This window comes from Podarcis raffonei, chromosome 17 (assembly GCF_027172205.1).
Source record: "Podarcis raffonei isolate rPodRaf1 chromosome 17, rPodRaf1.pri, whole genome shotgun sequence".
Classification (NCBI taxonomy): Eukaryota; Metazoa; Chordata; class Lepidosauria; order Squamata; family Lacertidae; genus Podarcis; species Podarcis raffonei.
In genome coordinates this window covers 33,490,947-33,513,126 of record NC_070618.1, presented here as the reverse complement: position 1 = coordinate 33,513,126, position 22,180 = coordinate 33,490,947, and the positions used below count along the sequence as shown (strand labels likewise).

Here is a 22,180-nt window from a genome sequence, read left to right as displayed (position 1 = left end):
TGGGTCTTTCTAGCTGGCTCTCACAAGCTCTCCCTAGGCCACATTCCTAGTTGTCTCTACTTAAGAAAAGTCATACAAAAATGTGTCACCAAAATAACTACTCCAGATTAAGGAGTAAAAAAAATATCATATGAACTGATAAGGTCCTTTTCCTTGTGTCTCCTCCACCATAGGTCCACCATAGAAGGGGCCTTTTTTGCCGTGGCTCCATTTGTGGAATGCCCTCCCCAGGGACGTTTGACTGGCACCTTCATTATACACCTTTAGGCACTGGGCGAAAACATTCTGATTAAACATCTATGGCATTTAAAATGGGGGGGCATTGTTTTGTCTGCAATTATGCTATGTATTGTTGTGTTTTTATACTGTTAGGCACCCTGTGATCCTCAGATGAAGAGCAGTGTTGTTGCTGTTGTTTAGTCGTTTAGTTGTGTCCGACTCTTTGTGACCCCATGGACCAGAGCACGCCAGGCACTCCTGTCTTCCACTGCCTCCCGCAGTTTGGTCAAACTTATGGTCAAAAAAAAAAACCTCATGCTGGTAGCTTCGAGAACACTATCCAACCATCTCGTTCTCTGTCGTCCTCTTCTCCTTGTGCCCTCAAACTTTCCCAACATCAGGATCTTTTCCAGGGAGTCTTCTCTTCTCATGAGGTGGCCACGGTATTGGAGCCTCAGCTTCCGGATCTGTCCTTCCAGTGAGCACTCAGGGCTGATTTCCTTCAGAGAGGATAGGTTTGATCTTCTTGCAGTCCATGGGACTCTCAAGAGTCTCCTCCAGCACCATAATTCAAAAGCATCAATTCTTAGGCGATCAGCCTTCTTTATGGTCCAGCTCTCACTTCCATACACCACTACTGGGAAAACCATAGCTTTAACGGACCTTTGCTGGCAATGTGATGTCTCTGCTTTTTAAGATGCTGTCTAGGTTTGTCATTGCTTTTCTCCCAAGAAGCAGGCGTCTTTTAATTTTGTGACTGCTGTCACCATCTGCAGTGATCATGGAGCCCAAGAAAGTAAAATCTCTCACTGCCTCCATTTCTTCCCCTTCTATTTGCCAGGAGGTGATGGGACCAGTGGCCATGATCTTCGTTTTTTTGATGTTGAGCTTCAGACCATATTTTGCGCTCTCCTCTTTCACCCTCATTAAAAGGTTCTTTAATTCCTCCTCACTTTCTGCCATCAAGGTTGTGTCATCTGCATATCTGAGGTTGTTGATATTTCTTCTGACAATCTTAATTCCGGTTTGGGATTCATCCAGCCCAGCCTTTCGCATGATGAATTCTGCGTATAAGTTAAATAAGCAGGGAGACAATATACATTTAATTAATGAAACTGTTGTTGTTAAGTATAACAACAACAAGCTAGCGCAGGATCCTGTTTCCCCAGCGCCAATCAAAATAATCCGGGAACCCTCCAAAGCAAGGCATGAAGCCTATAGCGCCCCACTCTGGCGCGCAGCTGTCTCTAGGCGCGGAGCATCCGCGGAGCTCTCGGGCTCGTCCGCTCCTCCTCCGCGATTTCGCTCTCTAATCGCCTTCCTAAGTTACCAACAGGCTGCGCTCCGAGCGCGGCGCAGCCTCCCTTTCCTCGCCCGGGGAAGGCGGGGCGGCGACAGGGAGGAGGAGGAGGAGCCGGACCTCGCCGGGGAGGACGGGACTACAACGCCCGGCGTCCTCCGGCTCGGGGCGGGCTCGCTTGTCCTTCGATCGCCGGGCTTGAGGCTGAATTTGGGGAAGTGAGCGAGGGGCGGCTGACTCCGGAGGCGAGAGGCTTGGCTGGTGCGCGGGCGAGCGCCCGCTTCTGCGCTTTTGGAGAGGTGGGCGCTTGGGTCATATTTTTTGTTGTTGTGTCTCTCTCCTCACCTCTCTCAACGAGGGATCGTGCGTAAAGAGGGGCGCGAGAGGTAGGTAGGTGCCCGGCGGCGGGGTGGGCAGCAGCATGGCGCAGGAAATCTCCCAGCCAGGAGGTACCCCCCGCCTTCTCCAAGGCACGGCCGGGCTGCAGCCGGCTGTGGCTTGCATAGCCCCGGGCTGCGTGCGCGCCTTGGAGAGGTAGCAGATAAAGAGCTTGCGGCTGTTGCGTCCGCGCCCCAGCGTGGATTTATCCGGGGTGACCGCTAGGCTGGAAGGTCCCCCCCGCCTTTTTTTCCTCGGCCTTTTCCGCTCGGTGAGGACACCCTGTAATCCCCCATGACGTGGCCAGTAATCGCCCTGCCGCCGCCGCCGCCTGCTGCTTGCCGGCTGGCTGGCGCGGCGCTGGGTTGCCAGGTGGCGGGGCTCCTCCGGTGTCTTCTGAGCTGCTGTTTGCAAGGAGCTTTCCCCATCACTCTCCTTGCCCGGGCCTGGAAAAGAGAACCTGTAGCTGCACAGGAGCCCCTGGAGAACGAGGCAGGCCGAGGCCGGTTTCCGATTTCCACTTGCTTATCTGCCTACACAGTTTCCACAGACGGGTAGCAACGAAAAGAACAAAGGGCAATGCGGCACCTTTCCGTTTATTACGGCGTGAACTTTCATAGGCTGCTGGGGTCCCTTCTGCACAGGGATGCACGAGCTGCTTGAGAGGGGATCTTAAGCTTTTGTGCTGCTGCACCCCAAAATAAGTTTTGGGCTGCATCACACCATGCATCCTGTGACTGGGAGGCTCCTCACTGCATGATCCCTAACTCGTGGCACACACTTTTAACAGTGCACCTCCATGCTGCACTTCGGAATAAGGGTCTGGATATCTTTTACTCCCAAGTAAACAGGGCACCCCGCATGATGCACCCACAACACTGGGAGACCATCCCCTACTGTGCTCTAGCTAGCATTTCTTTGGGGGGACAAGTCACTCTTCAGCATGCTACTCAATGCCAGAAATTACCAGTATTCATAAAGTATGGGTGTGCATCAAAATAAGCATTGATATATCTGTACCACCAGGAGCCTACAAAGTGCCACAGTCCAGGCCACTTTTTGTGGGCATGTTTTGCAAGGACAGTCTTGAGTCTCCGTTGACCATTTTATTGGAGAAGTCATGTTTTGCTTTAAATTGCTAAGCAAGTTGCAACATTTCTAAATGTTTTAATTTCCTTCAGACAAGCCCCGATTGCTTACCCAGGTCTCCCTCCTTTTAACAATCTTATGTATTTCATGTTCTGTAACTTTCTACTGACGGTCAATGGGCTGTAAATAAAGCCTATATTCATTCAAATTATAAAGAATGTGAATTTTAGGTTGTGTACTCCTACATCCAAGCTTTGAATCGCAGCAGATGGCATATCTGCAGCAGTTGATGTCCGTGTAATTAAGAAATTGTGAGTTAGCAAGCCTGAATATAATTTGGGCTGTCTCAAGGGACATCGAGGTGCCTCCACATTTTCTCCAGGCCAAGGCTTTGTTTTGTACAAGTAGCTCTAAGGCATGATGACACAAAGCCTGTTTTCTTTTCGTTGCAATACATACACCAACAAATATGCAGTTGGGAAGGGCAGGGAGGGTTTTGTAACCCAATTGCAGTCTTGGACCACCCCTCATCATACACTTCTGTTTGCTGGGTACTGTTTCTCCCCTGAGCACTTGTGCCTTAGCATCTTGTTTTTGCCCAGATCTCATAGATTTGAAGAATAGAACTGCAGGGTTGGAAGGTACCCCATGGGTCATCTAGTCCAACCCCCTGCAGTTCAGGAATCACTGCTAAAGAATCCCTGGCAGATGGCCATCCAATCTCTGTTTAAAGAGCCAGTGTGGTGTAGTGGTTAAGAGTGGTAGACTCGTAATCTGGGGAACCGGGTTCGTGTCTCCGCTCCTCCACATGCAGCTGCTGGGTGACCTTGGGCTGGTCACACTTCTCTGAAGTCTCTCAGCCTCACTCACCCCACAGAGTGTTTGTTGTGGGGGAGGAAGGGAAAGGAGAATGTTAGCCACTTTGAGACTCCTTCAGGTAGTGATAAAGCAGGATATCAAATCCAAACTCTTCTTCTTCTCCTCTTTAAAAACTTCTTAATGAAGGAGAATGCCCCACCTTCCCAGGGAGTTTATTCCACTGTCAAACAGCTCTTACCCTCTTATTCTATATGATTCGTACAATTTGAATCCATTGGTTTGGGTCTTACCCTATGGAGCAGCAGAAAACTAAGCTTGTTCCACCTTCTGTGTGACAGCCCTTCAGATATTTAAAGATGGCTATCATACAGCTCTCAGTCTTCTCCAGGCTAAACAGTACCCAACTCCCTCAACTGTTCCTCATAAAGCTTGACCAGTGGTTAGGTGTGATGTGAATTGTAGTCCAGCAGGTATCTGGAGGACAATCACATCAGGAGGTCCTGTGGAAAAGACCCCATACCCAGCTAGATTGGAGAAGACCACACAGACTCCTCCCACCCAGCGAGCCTCACCTGTTGAACCAGGCTGTGTGCAAAGAGACCGGTCCTGGTCCTTGATCTGGCAGCTTTATTTCCAAACCCTCTTCTGTAATGCTGAAGGATGAAGCAGGGGAATGTGTCTTGAGTGGTAACAGCACACCATATGCTGCATGTCGCCGGTGCAGGCAGCTAAAGCGCTCTGGAGATATTTCCGATGACCACTGACCTGATCTGCAATGGAAAACTAGCTCAGACACATCTCAGGTTAGTCTGAAACTCCATGTGGGAGCTTGAACAAGTCACAGCAGCATTTTAGGCCTTGGAACTCTGACTCAGCATGTAAAGTATATAATAGCCCCCTGTTTTCTTATTTAAGGGGTACTGTTTAAATACAGCATTAATAATCCCAGCTGAAAATGTGCGCTACGAGGATAGAGAGAGTTGTGGAAAAATGGACTGGGTAAGGGTGACGAAGGAGCAGCCAGACTGGCGTGAGAGGCAGGCTCCAGGGACGACCCAAAGCTGTGTTTGGTCTAGTTCAGCACTTGTCTTTTATGCTGTACGGAATATAGGCAGGGTCGTTTTACTAAGAGCAATGCACACCGTTTGTAAATGGATTATAGAGCTCTCTGAAGTAATGTTAGAGTAATAATCTGATTTCCACTTTGAAGAAGGAGAGAAGAGGCTCACAAGCAGAGGAGGAATCTATTGGTTATTTTAAAAGGGTAAAACAGGAAGAAAGCTGATGTGCTCTGGCTTCTACACCCTCAGTCCACCAGCGGTGGAAAGTGAGTCTCTGGGGGTGTCAAAAGTTACCAGACTCTCTCGCTGGTTCTGCCCAGGCTGCTCTGTTGGCAAATCAGACAGAGCAAGGGTTATGACTACTGGCCACCCATCCCCAGTTTGGCGCAGAAAGTGGTACCTAGTGACAGTAGACTCAGAACTGTTTGCGGTAAACAGCTCCAGCATTATTTAGGATAACTTGGATGTCACACTTTGTTCAGTGGGGCTTGCTTTCAGGAAAATGTGCAGCGTACATATTTAAAGCACCTTGTTTGCGGGGCCTCTTTTTCTGTGTGGATCCCTGCTTGTGGAACACTCTCCCCCGGAAGGCTCACCTGGTGCCTTCATCACATATCTTTATGTGCCAGCAAAAGCGATGCTCTTCTCCCAGGCCTTTGGAAAATTAAACAATCTATGGCCTTTTAAATTGGGGGGCAGGGGTTATTGTTTCCGTTTGTTATGATGCTATGCATTTTTGTGTTTTTAATATTGTAAACCACCTCGTGATCTTGAGGTGAAGGGCTGTGTATAAATTTAATAAATAAGTAATTCAGATACCGAACTGCAATATATTTTGCACGCCTTTCTGCTCCGTAAAATGGGTGTGGGGAAGGAGTTAATGTTTGAAGCCTTAAAGGATTATTGTGCCCTAAATGTATGTACCAATTTTCATGGTGATATCTGTTACACAGGGTTCTGTGGCTTTGCAAGGCGTCTTGAAAACAAGTTTAGGGGGGTTAGGGGGGAGAAAACGCTGCCTCTCTTATTCAAATATCTCCCTGTCAAATCCTGGATAGTATATAATCCAGCAACAGCTGAAGGGCACTGTGTTGGCTTCCCCTGTTTTAGGGGGAATGACCTTGAGCCAGTCCTTGACACCAGAAACTTCTGGAAGCTCTGTCGTCTTTTCACCTAGTCACAAGTGTTGTGATTTCCTCTCTATCCCGTGGTCCAATATTTGGTGTTGTAGGTAAGACTGTGGCCGGCACGTCATCAGACCTGTATTGCTTCCAGCCTAGCCCACAATAATACTTAGCATGGACCTGTCTTTTAAGTGTTCAGAGCACTTAAAACATTCCTGGCAGAGGCGGCATTTGAGTTGGGACAGTTTGATCTCTCTCCACCACAGAGCTTCCAGAAACTGTCAGAGTGAAGAGATCCAATCCTAACATCCTTTGAACCGTATACCATGGTTCTCCCCGCACTTCCTCAGGATTTCCTCTGATTTTCTCCTCTCCCTTCCGCAGGCAGTAAGATGGCCGTTCGAAATGTACTCGTGACAGGCTGCTCTTCCGGCATTGGCCTCGCCCTGGCAGTGCGTCTGGCCAGAGACGAGCTGAAGCGATTCCGAGGTGAGGAGCTGCCTGGATCCAGGGACCAGTTGGTAGGGAGCGGGGAGGGAACAGTGCAGCTCCTTGGAAGAATCAGAGCAATGGATCCCATTCTTCATTCATGAGCCTACTGCCGGCTTTGCACCCAGAGGTGCTTTTCAGGTTCTACAATGAGGTGTGGATGTCTCAGAGGCAACTGCAGTTTAAACAAGCAAAACTTTGGCACTGGTGTAAGAGTATATAAAGCGGGTGGGTTAAAAAGACTGGGTTAAAAAGCCATTTCCCTGTCAAGTCCTAGGCTTGTTTTCTTCCTGACAAGTTACCCGTATTTTTCGCTCTATAGGACGCACCCGAGCAAAGGATGCACCTAGTTTTTAGAGGAGGAAAACAAGTAAAAAATATTCTGAATCAAATCAGTGTCGGGGCTGAAGGGGGAAGCCCGGGGTTTCCCCATAAAGCCCCGGCATCCCCAAGCTAGAACAGCGAGACGCTGCGCAGCGCTCCGTGTCTCTGTTCTGGCTTTGGGGACAGCCTTTCAAGCCTCCGCAGGGCAGCGGGGTGCCTTCACACCGCTGCCTTGCGGAGGCTTTGCACAGCTAACCCCAAAGCCTTTGGAGCGCAGCGCGAGGTCCCGCTGCGCTCCAAAGGCTTCAGGCGGCTATCCCTGAAGCCTGGAGAGCGAGAGGGGTTGGTGCGCACCGACCCCTCTCTCTCTCCAGGCTTCAGCAAAAGCAACGCGTAACCTCCGGAGCGCGGAGGGAGCGCTCCCTCTGTGCTTTGGAGGCTTCGCGTTGCTTTCGCTGAAGCCAAGGAGCCTGCATTCGCTCCATAGGATGCACAAACATTTACCCTTCATTTTTGGAGGGGGGAAAGTGCATCCTATAGAGCGAAAAATATGGTAGTTTTCCTATATGCAGTGAGTAAAACTCACGTGTGCAGGTCTTTGGCTTCTGCCCCTTCCACTTTTGTGGAGACATTAGGCATTCAGTCTTGCACCTGCAGCCTGAAGTGGAACATGGCCTTGGATGCTACAGTTATTGTTTGATATCCTGAACACCTTTGAGCATTGTTAGATTGCCTTTCCTAACAGAGGAGTATCTTGGAGTACTAACTCCAGTTGGTGCATGACCCCCGTCAAACCCCACAGCCTTGAGTATTTCTGAAAGAACTCACCCCTCACCCTCAATATCCCAGTGGTGTCTTGTAACTCTTTCCCCTCTCTCCCTAGTTATTGCCACCATGAGGAATTTGGAGAAGAGTCAAGAACTGGTGAAGCATGCAGGGCCTGTGCTGGAGAAGACTTTGGAAATCAAGGAGATGGATGTGACCAGCGAGGAATCGATCCGACGCTGTGTGGACACCATCCCCCAGCGCAGGGTGGATGTGCTTGGTAGGAAAACTGTTCCCCTGCAGCCTCAGTATTGGTTTTGAGGACTTTTAAAAGAAGGAATTCAACCCTTAGAGGCGCACCTAATTGTGGGTGGTGCTGTGGTCTAAACCACTGAGCCTCTTGGGCTTGCTGATTGGAAGGTCGGTGGTTCGAATCCCCGCGACAGGGTGAGCTTCCCTTGCTCTGTGCCAGCTCCTGCCAACCTAGCGGTTCGAAAGCACGCTAGTGCAAGTAGATAAATAGGTACTGCTGCAGTGGAAAAGTAAAAGGCATTTCCGTGCGCTCTGGTTTCCATCATGGTGTTCTGTTGCGCCAGAAGCAGTTTAGTCATGCTGGCCAATTGACCCGGAAAGCTGTCTGTGGACAAATGCCGGCTACCTCGGCCTAAAAGTGAGATGAGCATCGCAACCCCATAATCACCTTTGACTGGACCTAAACGGCCAGAGGTCCTTTACCTTTACCTTTTACCTACCCAAATGTGTTTCTATTGATATTCTTAATTTAGAAGCTGGTCTTACCTCATTCAGTAGCATGGTATGGGTAGGTTTTGTTATTTATTAGCCCCAAATTTGCTCCTTTGCCTCCTTCAGGTCTTTGGCTCAACAGGTGCTGGTTAACCCTCTTGGCCTTTGTGGAAAAGTGAGCTTAATGGGGAGAAATTACATTGTTGGCTTTTCTCCTCTTATCTGCTGACAGTGGAAGTAGAGCAAGCCAAATCTTTGGGTAAACAGAGAATAAAGGATATGAGAGTGTGGCAGCTACATGCATTAGCTAGCGGACCACGTAAGCCATGCTGTTTAAGCCTGACTTGATCTGCTTTTAACAATTATATGCCTTTATTTGAATGCTTCATCAAGACCTAAATAGAGTAGAGCTGTTTTATTGGGCCATTTGAACATTTGGCTTTCAAAGATCTTAGATGGCGAATCTCTTAAAAGTTTGTTTTATAGCTAGATATAATTCCTATGAGGTGGGAAAGATCTCCTGTGTGTTCTTTTTCTAAATCATGTTATCAGAGAATCATTATGCATTTTTTTAATGAGATTGATTCCCGGTTGGTATCTAGAAATTCTTTTAAGTACCGTATTTTTCGCCCTATAGGACGCACCGTCCCATAAGGCGCACCTAGTTTTTTTTGGGGGGGAATAAAGGGGGAAAATATTATTTCCCCACCAGGCGTGGGGCTGGGGCGGGGGAAGCCTGAGCTTTTCCCGACCCCAGCCCCCAGAACAGGCAACTCTCTGCAAGGCGCGGGAGCCTTCAGCATGCAGGCAACTCTCCGCAAGCCTGGAGAGCGAGAGGGGTCGGTGCACACCGACCCCTCTCGCTCTCCAGGTTTCAGCGAAAGCCTGCATTCGCCCCATAGCACACACATTTCCCCTTCATTTTTGGAGGGGGAAAAGTGCGTCCTATGGGGCGAAAAATACGGTATCTTCTCAGTAAATTTATTTCTGAGCTGATGGCTGATTGCCTGAATGTCGTTGTCTCTTGGATCTGCTATGACCGTTTGACCTTACCTTGTCATTTTTTATAATTTGGTTTTCTTGAAGCCTTGGTTTTCTATTTTACACTTTGCGTTTTCTCTTATTGGTCAGTGTGCTATAATAAATGCCTGTATAACAGATAACAGGTAGCTGCCTCCTGCTGCGAAATGGGCAGTGTCTCTTTTCTCACAAGACCTGCTAGGCTATACAATCGTGATTTTGTTTCGGCACAGATGGGCCTGTGTAATGCTGGGCCCAGCCGGCCGTGGCTAAATAGTCATCCTCACTCTGGATTGGACTTGGACCCCACAAGTATCTCATATTATCCACTGTGGATTAAGCCACTTCATTAAACCACTGTACGGAGTAAAGATTACGCCAATTCTCATGGCTCATTTGGCAGGCACAGTCTGGAGCTGAAGCAATCCAGGGTGCCTTTTTTCCTCACGCAAAAAACACTTGCATGAGCGCTTCATTAAACGTACAGGTTGTGGGGCTCCACCCTATTGTGAAAGCCTTTGCAAGCAGGTTGAATGCGGATGGGGCAAGATGTAATCTGTGCTCACGGTGAAGCAGGCAAGCCCGTGAGCATAAACCCTGTGAGCGCAACATTGCAACAGGCCCAGACGGTCACAGGAATTCTCAGCTGGAAGTGGTGTGTTTCAGCAGGAGCCTTGTAGCTCAAACTGTGGGACATTAGCCCTTCAAGGAGCAACTGGTTGCTAAACCAGGTATCCAGCTGTACAGTATCTAGAGGCTGGTAGAAGGTAAATGGCAGAATGAATGCCATCCTTTCATTATCTCCGCTGATGGAAGACTCCTCCAGCAAGGATATCCTCGGCCCAATATACCTGAAGGAGCATCTCCACCCCCCATCGTTCAGCCCGGACACTGAAGTCCAGCACTGAGGGCCTTCTGGTGGTTCCCTCACTGTGAGAAGTGAGGTTTCAGGGAACCAGGCAGAGGGCCTTCTCGGTTGTAGCGCCCACCCTGTGGAACGCCCTCCCATCAGATGTCAAGGAATAATAATAATAATAATAATAATAATAATAATAATAATAATTTATTTATACCCCGCCCATCTGGCCGGGTCTCCCCAGCCACTCTGGGAGGCTTCCAGCAGAACACTAAAAACAGAATAAAACTTCAAACATTAAAAACTTCCCTAAAGAGGGCTGCCTGCAGATGTCTTCTAAAAGTCTGATAGTTGTTTTTCCCTTGGACATCTGGTGGGAGGGCGTTCCACAGGGTGGGTGCCACTACCTCTGCCTGGTTCCCTGTATAACTTGGCTTTTCGCAGTGAGGGAACCGCCAGAAGGCCCTCAGCACTGGACCTCAGTGTCCGGGAAGAACGATGGAGATGGAGGCACTCCTTCAGGTATACTGGACCGAGGCCGTTTAGGGCTTTAAAGGTCAGCACCAATGCAAGGAAATAAACAGCAATCTGACTTTTAGAAGACATCTGAAGGTAGGCCTGTTTAGGGAAATTTTTAATGTTTGATGGTTTATCGTGTTTTTAATATTCTGTTGGGAGCCGCCCAGAGTGACTGGGGAAACACAGCCAGATGGGTGGGGTATAAATAATAATAATAATAATAATAATAATAATTATTATTATTATTATTATTATTATTATTTATTATAAGAATAATCTCTGAAAAGCACCACTTTGCCTGTTCTCTATTGCTAACTGACTGCTTCCCCTTGCAGTGAACAATGCTGGTTTAGGCATGATTGGACCGGTCGAAAGCCAGAGCATGGCCTCAATGCAGCAGCTCTTTGATACCAATTTCTTTGGCTTGGTGCGCCTTATCCAAGAAGTCTTCCCTGGCATGAAGCGCCGACGACAGGGACATGTCGTCGTGATGAGCAGCGTCCTGGGCTTGCAAGGTGAGGCTCAGCCAGAAGGTGGGGGGGCGCGACTCTAATGCGGAGCATTTGGGTAGCAAATGTTGTTTGACCAACAGGATGATGGTGAGGTGACCTCTGGAGGAAGGAAGACGCAGGGCAGTGGTAGATTCCTTCTATTTCGAAAGCCTTCAAAATAAGAGTTCATTTCTCCCCTTTGGAACATAAGACACTTGTCTGCTCTGACTGAGAGTGGCTCTCGGGTCTTTCCCAGTCCCCTTGATTTTTTTTATGGTGTTGCCAGGATGAATATACCTGGAACCTTCTGCGGACAAAGCACATGGTCTGTCAACTGCTCCTTGGCCTTTCCTCCGATCTCTCCCTACTTCGATATTTATCACTCCAGTTATGCAATGAACCCCAAGCAGATCGGGTGACCACTAATTAAAATATCTAATAGAGGTCATGGAACCAGAGATGGCCACATTCTGTGCTGCTGCTATAAAACTAGGGAGACGAGCTCTGAATGAATCTAATGGCCAATGTCTTAATATGCATATTTTAAATTAGCAGCTAAGGTCTTAACCTATATATTTTAATTGTTTTATATCTGTATTATTTACCGCACACTAGCTTATAGTGCCTGAGGTCCTCCCCCGAGGATTTTCTGCTGGTTCCCTCACTGTGAGAAGTGAGGTTACAGGGAACCAGGCAGAGGGTCTTCTCTGTAGTGGCTCCTGCCCTGTGGAACACCCTCTCTTCAGATGTCAAGGAAATAAACTATCTGGCTTTTAGAAGACATCTGAAGGCATCCCTGTTTAGGGAAGTTTTAATGTTTGTTGTTTTAGTATGTTCTGATACATGCTTTGAGCGACCCAGAGTGGCTGGGGAAACCCAGCCAGATGGGTGGGGTGCAGTAATAATAATCATAATCATAATCATAATACATGTATGTATACATGTTCTCTATTGCTGTATATGTCCGTATTTCTTGTCTGTGACCATAATAAATTCATCATTCCCTACCTCAAGCCATTTTTAAATAACCTCCTACAGCCTTTGAATGGTATTCCCCATAATGCCCAGCAAGCCACCCTTCTGTTCTCTCTCTTTCACTTTAGGAGAATACAAACATCTGCCTAACAGTACAGTGGTACCTCTGGTTACGTACTTAATTCATTCTGGAGGTCCGTTCTTAACCTGAAACTGTTCTTAACCTGAAGCATCACTTTAGCTAATGGGGCCTCCTGCTGCCGCTGCGCCGCCGGAGCATGATTTCTGTTCTCATCCTGAAGCAAAGTTCTTAACCCGAGGTACCACTGTAATCTTTAGATGAGCTGGTTGTCCTGTACAGTGATACCTTGGGTTACAGACGCTTCAGGTTACAGACTCCGCTAACCCAGAAATAGTGCTTCAGGTTAAGAACTTTGCTTCAGCATGAGAACATAAATCGTGCTCCGGTGGCACAGCAGCAGCAGGAGGCTCCATTAGCTAAAGTGGTGCTTCAGGTTAAGAACAGTTTCAGGTTAAGAACAGACCTCCAGAACGAATTAAGTACGTAACCAGAAGTACCACTGTATTGTTCTGCCAAAGCAACCTCCATTCTCCACACATTCCTCTCCTGTTGGGACCACAGTGAATGCCACAGGCAGAACACAAAAGGTCCATCAGAGCTAATTCCCGCCTATGAACTGAGGCCAGTTTCTTGTCCCCATGCTGATCACCTTATCATCCCATCACAGTAGTGTGACACAGTATGGACCTGGAACATGGCCCGAAGGGGCCTGTGCAGGAAGCATCTAGCTGAGTTTTGCCTGCACTGGCCGGCAGCATCTCTCCAGATCAGGACCTTTCTCAGCCCTACCTGCGGGTGCTGGGGGTGGAACCTGGCGTCACCTGCATGCAAAGCATATTCTCTGCCCACTGAGCTATGGTCCTTTGTTGCTATAGGGCAGACATGTCCAACCAGTCGACTGCGATCAACAGGTAGATCCCCGGGTGATCATGGTTGATCGTGGGATCCTTATTGATCGCGGTCTTAAAAGAACTGGGGAATGAATGTCTCTGCCCCCACCCCACCTCTGTCGTATCCAGTGGGCGGTGTTTGGGGGTTTTCTGTTGGAGATTGGGAATACGGCAATTGGTTCTAGCGCAGCATGCGTTTGTTAGCGACAGAGTTTCAGTTGAGTGATTTATGTTGTTGTTTAGTCGTTTAGTCATGTCCGACTCTTCGTGACCCCATGGACCAGAGCACGCCAGGCACTTCTGTCTTCCACTGCCTCCCGCAGTTTGGTCAAACTCATGCTGGTAGCTTCAAGAACACTGTCCAACCATCCCGTCCTCTGTCGTCCCCTTCTCCTTGTGCCCTCAATCTTTTTTTTTTTTTTAATAAATTTTTATTAATTTTCCAACACATATTAAAAGACAATACAAAACAATACAAAAACAAACAAACATATAAACACGTATAATTTCTTAACCTTCTTTTCCTTAAGCCTTCTTTCAACGACTTCCCCATACCTCCTTTTTCTGCATCCCTGTTTTAAATCTTTCCAGCAACCCCTAGTTTTAATTACTTATAGCACTTCCTTTAAATCCTTTTTCTCATGTCCAATTGTTTATCGCTGCAATTCTATTTTGCATTACTCAAAACATTTTAACACTCATTAATTTTACAACAGTTCTTAAGGTAAACTTTAAATTTCTTCCAATCTTCTTCCACCGTCTCTTTCCCTTGGTCGCGGATTCTGCCGGTCATCTCAGCCAGTCCCATGTAGTCAATCACCTTCGTCTGCCATTCTTCCAGTGTGGGTAGTTCTTGTGTCTTCCAGTACTTTGCTAAAAGTACTCTTGCTGCTGTTGTCGCATACATAAAAAACGTCCTATCTTTCTTTGACACCAATTGGCCTACCATGCCCAAGAGGAAGGCTTCTGGTTTCTTCACAAAAGTGCATTTAAGCACCTTTTTCATTTCATTATAAATCCTTTCCCAGAAAGCCTTAATTTTTGGGCATGTCCACCAAAGGTGATAAAAGGTACCTTCAGTTTCATTACATTTCCAGCATTTGTTATTGGGCAAATGATAAATCTTTCCCAGCATCAGGGTCTTTTCTAGGGAGTCTTCTCATCTCATGAGGTGGCCAAAGTATTAAAGCCTCAGCTTCAGGATCTGTCCTTCCAGTGAGCACTCAGGTCTGATTTCCTTTAAGAATGGATAGGTTTGGATCTTCTTGCAGTCCATGGGACTCTCAAGAGTCTCCTCCAGCACCATAATTCGAAAGCATCAATTCTTCGGCGATCAGCCTTCTTTACGGTCCAGCTCTCACTTCCATACATCACTACCCTTAAAAAAGGCTCAACAACTCTGCTCAATCCCCCCCCCCCAAAGGGTCAACAACTCTGCTCAATCCTCAATGACAATAGATAGATCACTGCCAGTTTATTAATACTGGGAGTAGATCACAGTCTCTTGGGATTTGGATGGGCCTGCTATAGGGCAAAGAGGTGAAGGCAAATTCTGCAAATAAAATTTGTCCACAGGAGGAAAAAGGGATCACAACGAAGGGGGAGCGGGCCTCCAATTGCATACATGGTGAGGGGGGTCTTTTCTGAGCCCAAGGAGGTACCAAGAAAGAAATTTAACACATCGTTCATAGATTTATCCAACAGTTCTGTCACGCAATGAAGCCCCTTCCGCTGATGATTACTCCTGAGTAGGATACATCTTACTGTAAAATCACATAAAAGAGATTTCTAATACGTGCATAGGAGCCTTTAGCTCTTTTCCAAAAGCCGTTTTTTGAACCTTTAAAAGTCCACCCTTCTTTTCCGTGTTGTTCTCTCAGATGGTATCGTGGAATACCTTGCAAAAGCGATGTCTGCTTTGCTGTTGTTTCCTATTGCCTGAACAAGCTAATTTCTTTTTAATTGCTGCTCATAAAATAAATTGCCTATTCCTGCTGTTTTACTTAATCGGCCTAATGAATGAGGTGGGACTTTTATGCTAGCAAGATTATTTCCTCCCTCCCCTGGGTGTGGAATGGGCAAACTCCCACATTCTGACCATGAGCATAGCCACAGTGGCGTAGCGTGGGGGGTGCAGGGGGGCCGGCCGCACCGGGCGCAACATCGGGGGGGGGGGGCGCGCGCTCGCACTCGCAGCTCTCTAGTGGAAGAGACTCGAGTGCTAAAATCCATGGGTTAGGGGGCGCAAATTACTTGCCTTGCCCCGGGTGCTGACAACCCACGCTACGCCACTGCATAGCCAAGATTTATTGGAGGGGCAGAACTGAGTTATCAGTGACACAGTTGGTCAGTTAGTTAAGTATTTTTATTTATTTACTTGATGGGGGGGTAGCTGCCCCTCTGGCTATGCCCATGATTTCTGACTAGGGTTGCCACCTATTTCACCAACCCTGATCCTGTGCTTTTAAAAGCAATCTGTAATGAATAAATAAAAAATACAAGTAAATGTTGGATTCCCATCGCTATTTCCATGCCGGAAAGAACTTTCCCTGCTTTACTTCTGTGTGTTGTCACTATTGTTAAAGGCACAGGAGCTGGAGCAGTAAAAATGTTGGCAGCTCTGCTCCCGACTGGCAAATGGTTTGTGTTTGTTGTGGTGTTTCTTACAATTGTTCCCCCATGCCCAGAACAGGGATGGGGAGCCTGCGACCATCCAGAAGTTGCATCGGGCCCAGGCAGTATAGCCCAGTGGTCAGCGATGATGGGAGCTGCAGCTCAGCAACACCTGGAAGGCCCACAGTTCCCCCATCCCAACTCTGGAGCAAGAGGACATGCAGAGGAACCATCTTTCTCCACAATTATTTTACACCTCTTATGCCAACACTCCATTCCCTTTAGGTCTCCTCTTCAACGACATCTACTCTGCCTCCAAATTTGCTGTGGAAGGTTTCTGCGAGAGCTTGGCCCTGCAGGCCCTGAAATTTGGGGTCAAGTGAGTATTATGGGATTGTGAGACATCATGGCTGGGGTTCTCCTACTACTGAGCTAGACTCCTGTGAGCCAGGTTAGTGTAGTGTGGTAGGAAGCAGCCGTGGTGAATCAGTTCATTGGTTTGCCTCGCTCACGGTTGTCTGTGCCCTTTTGCCCCCTTAGATGTACACTAGTGGCCAAAATTGTGGAAACCTTTTGGGAAAAGTGTATTACTCCAAAAATAATTTCTTATTTTGGAGTAATGCCATAAAATTATACATCAGTGGAAAGATAATTTAATGAAGAATGTAATGCAACAAAGTTTGTTCAATTATCTGTATTCTATCAAAAGTTGTAGCCAAATAACCAGAAAAAGGAAGCACAACTTGCTTACCGTATTTTTCGCTCTATTGTACGCATCTAGTTTTTAGGGGAGGAAAGCAAGAAATAAGAAAGGAATGCAAAGCCTCCTGAGCTAAGAGGGAGCGCTCCTCCATCTTCGCTCAGGAGGCTTTGCGGGGCTACCCCTGAAGCCAGGAGAGCAAGCGGGATTGGTGCGCACCGATCCCTCTTGCCCTCCTGGCTTCAGCGAAAGCAAGCCTATTGGCTTTCCTTCTGCAAGAGCCACGTGCTCTTTAAAAGGAGCGCGGCCGCTCTGTCCCTTCACCCCACCTCCCAGAAAAGCCCCCAAGAGCCGCGCGAAGCCTCCGCAGGGGAGCAGGATGAAGGCTTCCCGCTCCCCTGCGGAGGCTTCGCGTGGCTAAGCCAGAAGCTAGAACAGCCAGCGGGATCCCGCTCACTGTCCTGGCTTCCTCTTTAGCCATGCGCAGCCTCTCCCGGTCAAGGGGAGCCTTCATACCCTGCCTGGGAGAGGCTGTGCGCAGCTAAGGCTCCCCCAAGAGCCACACTCCCTTTAAAGAGCGCAAGGAGTGTGTGTGCGGCTTTTGGGGGCTTTTCCCCGAGGAGGGAGAAGGGCAGCCCCCAAGAGCCGCACACACGCTCCACGCGGCTATTTAAAGGGAGCACTGACAGAGCCTCCCACCTGCATTCGCTCCATAAAATGCACACACATTTCCGCTTACTTTTTAGGAGGGGAAAAGTGCGTCTTATAGAGCGAAAAATACGGTAGATTGATATGTAGTAGATTTCATTCGTTTGAATGTAGCCAATGAGCATGAGTGTTTAGAGAGCCTATCAGGTGAATTACATTCTTCGTTAAATTATCTTTCCATTGATATATAATTTTATGGCATTACTCCAAGGAAAGTGGTGTTATGAGACATCAAACCTCGGAAGTACACTTTTTCCTAAAGGGTTCCAGAATTTTGGCCACTCGTGTGCCATCAAGGATGATGGGAATCGTAGCCCAAAAAGATCTAGAGGGCATCAGGTAGGAGGAACCTGATTTACACACGCACAAAAAGATATAAATTAAAAACACAGGGCAGTAATTAACTAATGAGTCCCATGTTCCCCTCTCCTCATCCCACCAAAAAAGAATTGGCTTCTCTTTCAGCATTCTGATAGTTTGTTCTCTGATTCCCATACTGCATAAAATTTTAGCAGAGTTTTTGTTTTATTTTACAACTTTCCCCAAGATTCTTATAATAACTTAACCTCGTACATAATATTCTGTCCCGTGTACTTCTTTTGCAGGCCTTTAATGGCAAAGCGCAGTGATTCTTCACACTTCTGTCCCTTATGTTTGTGCAGAAATCAACATGCCACTTTTTGAAATGGTTGTTCTCAGCCCATTCTTCAGTCCTGTTAGATTTCCAAAGCAAGGTTTGATCTCCCACTGGAGATAATTTAACAGCACAAATTCTGCACAGAAAGGCAAAAGCAAGACCAAGAGTCAGCATTAAAAGGGATCAACATACCACTACTCATTAAAGGCCTATCCAAAAAGCAAGTCTACATAAATGGTTCAGATACCTAGATCTGCCCTGCAGTGACAGGAAGCTTAAAAGGAACGGAAAAGGCTTGATCAGCAGGAGCCCTCCAGCCTTTCAGGGGGCGTCTGATCCAACAGTTCTTAAATTTATTAGAGGAATTCCTAAAAGGTCTTAGAATATAGAGGAGATGTTTTAACAAACTACAGGTGCTAGGGAGCATGGGACATTATTTAAATGCTGGAAGCTTCTGGTTAGTGGGTGAAAAAAAATTTCTTTAATGCCCAATCCTACACACATCTGGTTGGAAGAAAATCCCACTGAGTTCTTTGGGACTTGTTTCCATGTGTATCCAGCCCACAGCAGGCAAAGAGCAGGGACATAGAGAGGTCTCTTTCTTCCTCTCTATCCTTAGGTTAGGAGGTCTGTCTGTGTGTACACATCCCTTATGCCAGTCCTCCCTTTTGCTCAGATGCAAGTTATTCATGTTCCCAGTGGAACTAAGATCAGCACATTTGCAGCATTCTTTTTCCACAGTGAGAGGCTTTATATAACAAATCACAGAGGCATCTATACTGGACATGCGTAGGGGAGGGGAGTAATAAAAGGTCACACCATGAATTGTTTTTTTGTAAGGGGTAGATGCTAGCTGCGTATGACGCTTAAGCAAAGGGGGATTTTTTTTCCTGGATGCGTTATATTAATAATAATTTATTATTTATACCCCACCCATCTTGCTGGGTCTCCCCAGCCACTCTGGGCGGCTTCCAACAAAACACTAAAATACAATAACCTATTAAACATTAAAAGCTTCCCTAAACAGGGCTGCCTTCAGATGTCGTCCAAAAGTTTGGTAGTTATTTTTCTCTTTGACATCTGGTGGGAGGGCGTTCCACAGGGCGGGTGCCACTACCAAGAAGGCCCTCTGCCTGGTTCCCTGTAACCTGGCTTCTCGCAGTGAGGGAACCGCCAGAAGGCCCTCAGCGCTGGACCTCAGGGTCCGGGCAGAACGATGGAGGTGGAGACGTATACTGGACCGAGGCCATTTAGGGCTTTAAAGGTCAGCACCAACACTTTGAATTGTGCTTGGAAATGTAGAATAATGGGGGATACCTGCAATCAAATGTTGTCGTGTACCCCTAACAGGAGCGTTTGTCTTCTGGGCTCTAGCCAGCCTGGTTGTCTCCACTCGAGAATGATATTGTCAGGCTGGGAAAAAGTTAAGAAAATGGCAACCAGGATGCACAAGGGGATGGAGCGAGTCCCCTATGAGAAACAGTTTCAGAGTAGGAGACTTGTTTGTCATGTTAGAAGTGTGTAAAACTGTTCATGGCATGGCGAAACTGAATAGAGAAAAGATGGTTCCCCCCCCCCTTTTCTCATGAATATCCAACAAAACTGAATGTTGGAAGATTCAGGATGGATAACTCCATGAAGCGCATAGCTGAACTATGGCACTTTCTCCAACAGGAGGCAGTGCTGGCCACTAACTAAATGCCTTTAAAAGAGACAAATTATCAGAGGATAAGCTATCAATGGCTGGTACAGTGGTGCCTCAGGTTAAGTACTTAATTCGTTCCGGAGGTCTGTACTTAACCTGAAACTGTTCCTAACCTGAAGCACCACTTTAGCCAATGGGGCCTCCTGCCACTGCCGTGCCGGTGGAGCCCGATTTCTGTTCTCATCCTGAAGCAAAGTTCTTAACCTGAAACACTATTTCTGGGTTAGCGGAGTCTGTAACCCGAAGCGTCTGTAACCTGAGGTACCACTGTAGTTGTTAAGGCTATGCTCTGCCTTGAGAGTTCGAGGCAGCCATGCTTCTGAATACTAGTTGCTAGAAGCGACAAGAGGGTCCTGTTGTGGGAGGGGCGTGGGTGGCGCTGTGGTCTAAACCACTGAGCCTCTTGGGCTTGCCGATTGGAAGGTTGGCGGTTCAAATCCCCACGACAGAGCGAGCTCCCATTGCTCTGTCCCAGCTCCTACCAACCTAGCAAGTAGCTAAATAGGTACCACAGTGACAGGAAGGTAAACGGTGTTTCCATGCGCTCTGGTTTCTGTCACGGTGTTCTGTTGTGCCAGAAGCAGTTTAGTCATGCTGGCCAAATGATCCGGAAAGCTGTCTGTGTGGACAAACGCTGGCTCCCTCGACTTGAAAGCAAGATGAGCGCTGCAACCCTATAGTCACCTTTGACTGGACTTAACCATCCAGGGGGCCTTTACATTTTGCCTTTACCTCTTGTGGGTTTCGCACAGGCATCTGGCTGGCCACTGTGAGAACAGGATGCTGGACTGATCCTGCAGGCCCTTCTTATATTCTTCTCTTCGTCCTTACATTTCTTACTTTCTTATGTTTGGCCCCCTTGGGAAGAGGGCAAACAGCTTTTCAGCAAGGACACTTCTGTTTGGTCTTTGCTGCCTGGAAACAACTTCCTGCTGCATTATTATATCTGAGCTAAAGTGCTCAGGTTCAGCACTAAACTGGAACACTTACTTGCTATATATTTGTAGGGGAGGCACCTGGATGTTGGCAAAGGGGAAATTGTCCTTTTTCTTTTCCCTCCCCTTCCTGAAATCTGCCCACGCAGTGCAAGAAGGGGGGATTTTTTTCTTTTATTCGTTTACTAAATAAACCTTTCCCTATACAATGCCCAAGGCAGCTGGCAATAAAGTATGTAGTTAAAAAGTAACCAGTACACTCAACAATTAACATAATAACCCGTAACATGGTAAACTGCTTAGAGAATTTTGCAGTTAAGTGCTCTATCGGTCTTTCTAAACAAACAAACAAACAAACAATAAAAGAGCAAAAACTCAGTATAATAAAATAAGAGTAGATAAAAGATAAGATAGCAGGAGCAGCAAGTTGAAAACGTGTTTAAGTTTAAATAACAGAACAGCAAAACCAAACAAATCAGTTCAGTAAGGGCAATGCCTGCTTAAATAGAAGAAGGTTATATTATCATCATCGCCATTATTACTTATACCGCCCATCCAAAGATCGTGTTCACAACATAAAAATACAAAATGAGAACACAAAATACAGAATAAAACCAAAACAAACCTATAACCCCCTTCCTACAAACACATTTAAAAGTCCACAGCATGTTAATCGGCCAAAGGCCTGGTCAAGAGAAATGTTTTCACCCAGTACCTAGAGAGCCACCCTGGGGAGTAAAGGTAAAGGGACCCCTGACCATTAGGTCCAGTCGTGGCCGACTCTGGGGTTGCAGCGCTCATCTTGCTTTATTGGCCGAGGGAGCAGGCGTACAGCTTCCGGGTCATGTGGCCAGCATGACTAAGCCACTCCTGGCGAACCAGAGCAGCGCACAGAAACGCTGTTTACCTTCCCGCTGGAGCGGTACCTATTTATCTACTTGCACTTTGACATGCTTTGGACCTGCTAGGTTGGCAGGAGCAGGGACCGAGCAACGGGAGCTCACCCCGTCGTGGGGATTCAAACTGCTGACCTTCTGATTGTCAAGTCCTAGGCTCTGTGGTTTAACCCACAGTGCCACCCGCGTCCCTATCCTGGGGAGAGCATTCCACAAATGGGGAGCCACTGCAGAAAAGGGCTGTTCTTGTGTTGCCTCCCTCTGGACCTCTCATGGAGGAGGCCCATGAGGAAGGGCCCCCAGAGGATGATTGCAGGGTCAGGGTTGGTTCATATGGGGAGAGGCGGTCTTTGACGTACCGCAGTCCTCCTGCGTCGTTTAAGGTTTTATAGGTCAAAACCAACACTTTGAATTGGTCCCGGAAGCTAATTGGCAGCCAGTGCAGTCGGGCCGGGTTTTGTGTGATATGCTCAGACAGTCTTGCCCTGGCGAGCAACCTATCGATGAGTAGGTTAGAGAGGTTCCAAAGTCAGGGTACAGCCGCCACTGAGAAGCCGTTTCTTGAGTTCCGCCAAACACAATTCACATGCCACGATGCTCACGGAGTCTGAAATCCCACAAGAGTTCTGTAATGCTGTTAAAAACACAAGCAGGCCAGTTCTATGCCTTGCCCTGATTTTCTTTTTTACACACACCCTGTAGGTCCTGGACGCCTACTGGCTATTCCCTCCCCCACCCCAAAAAATAATAATTTACCAACTCATATTCTTCTCTGTAGCTGGCGATTTGCCCAAGAAGACTGAAACCCTGACCTTATTTTTGGGTAACCCTTCCACCCAAA

At 47.4% G+C, this 22,180-nt stretch overlaps 1 protein-coding gene across 2 annotated transcripts in view; it reads left to right on the top strand.

Annotated features, from left to right (window-relative positions):
- Positions 1–1,523: 1,523 nt before the first annotated feature.
- LOC128405175 (retinol dehydrogenase 8-like) overlaps positions 1,524–22,180 on the top strand; it is a 28,884-nt gene continuing 8,227 nt past the window's right edge. Inside the window, exons 1-5 of one of the 2 annotated variants that reach the window (XM_053371510.1) lie at positions 1,524–1,905; positions 6,375–6,479; positions 7,687–7,848; positions 11,043–11,222; positions 16,044–16,137. In XM_053371510.1, coding sequence (XP_053227485.1) covers positions 6,383–6,479; positions 7,687–7,848; positions 11,043–11,222; positions 16,044–16,137 — 533 coding nt within the window. In that variant the 5' untranslated portion in view covers positions 1,524–1,905; positions 6,375–6,382. The remainder of the gene's footprint in view (positions 1,906–6,374; positions 6,480–7,686; positions 7,849–11,042; positions 11,223–16,043; positions 16,138–22,180) is intronic. The other variant, XM_053371509.1, reaches the window with a different exon arrangement.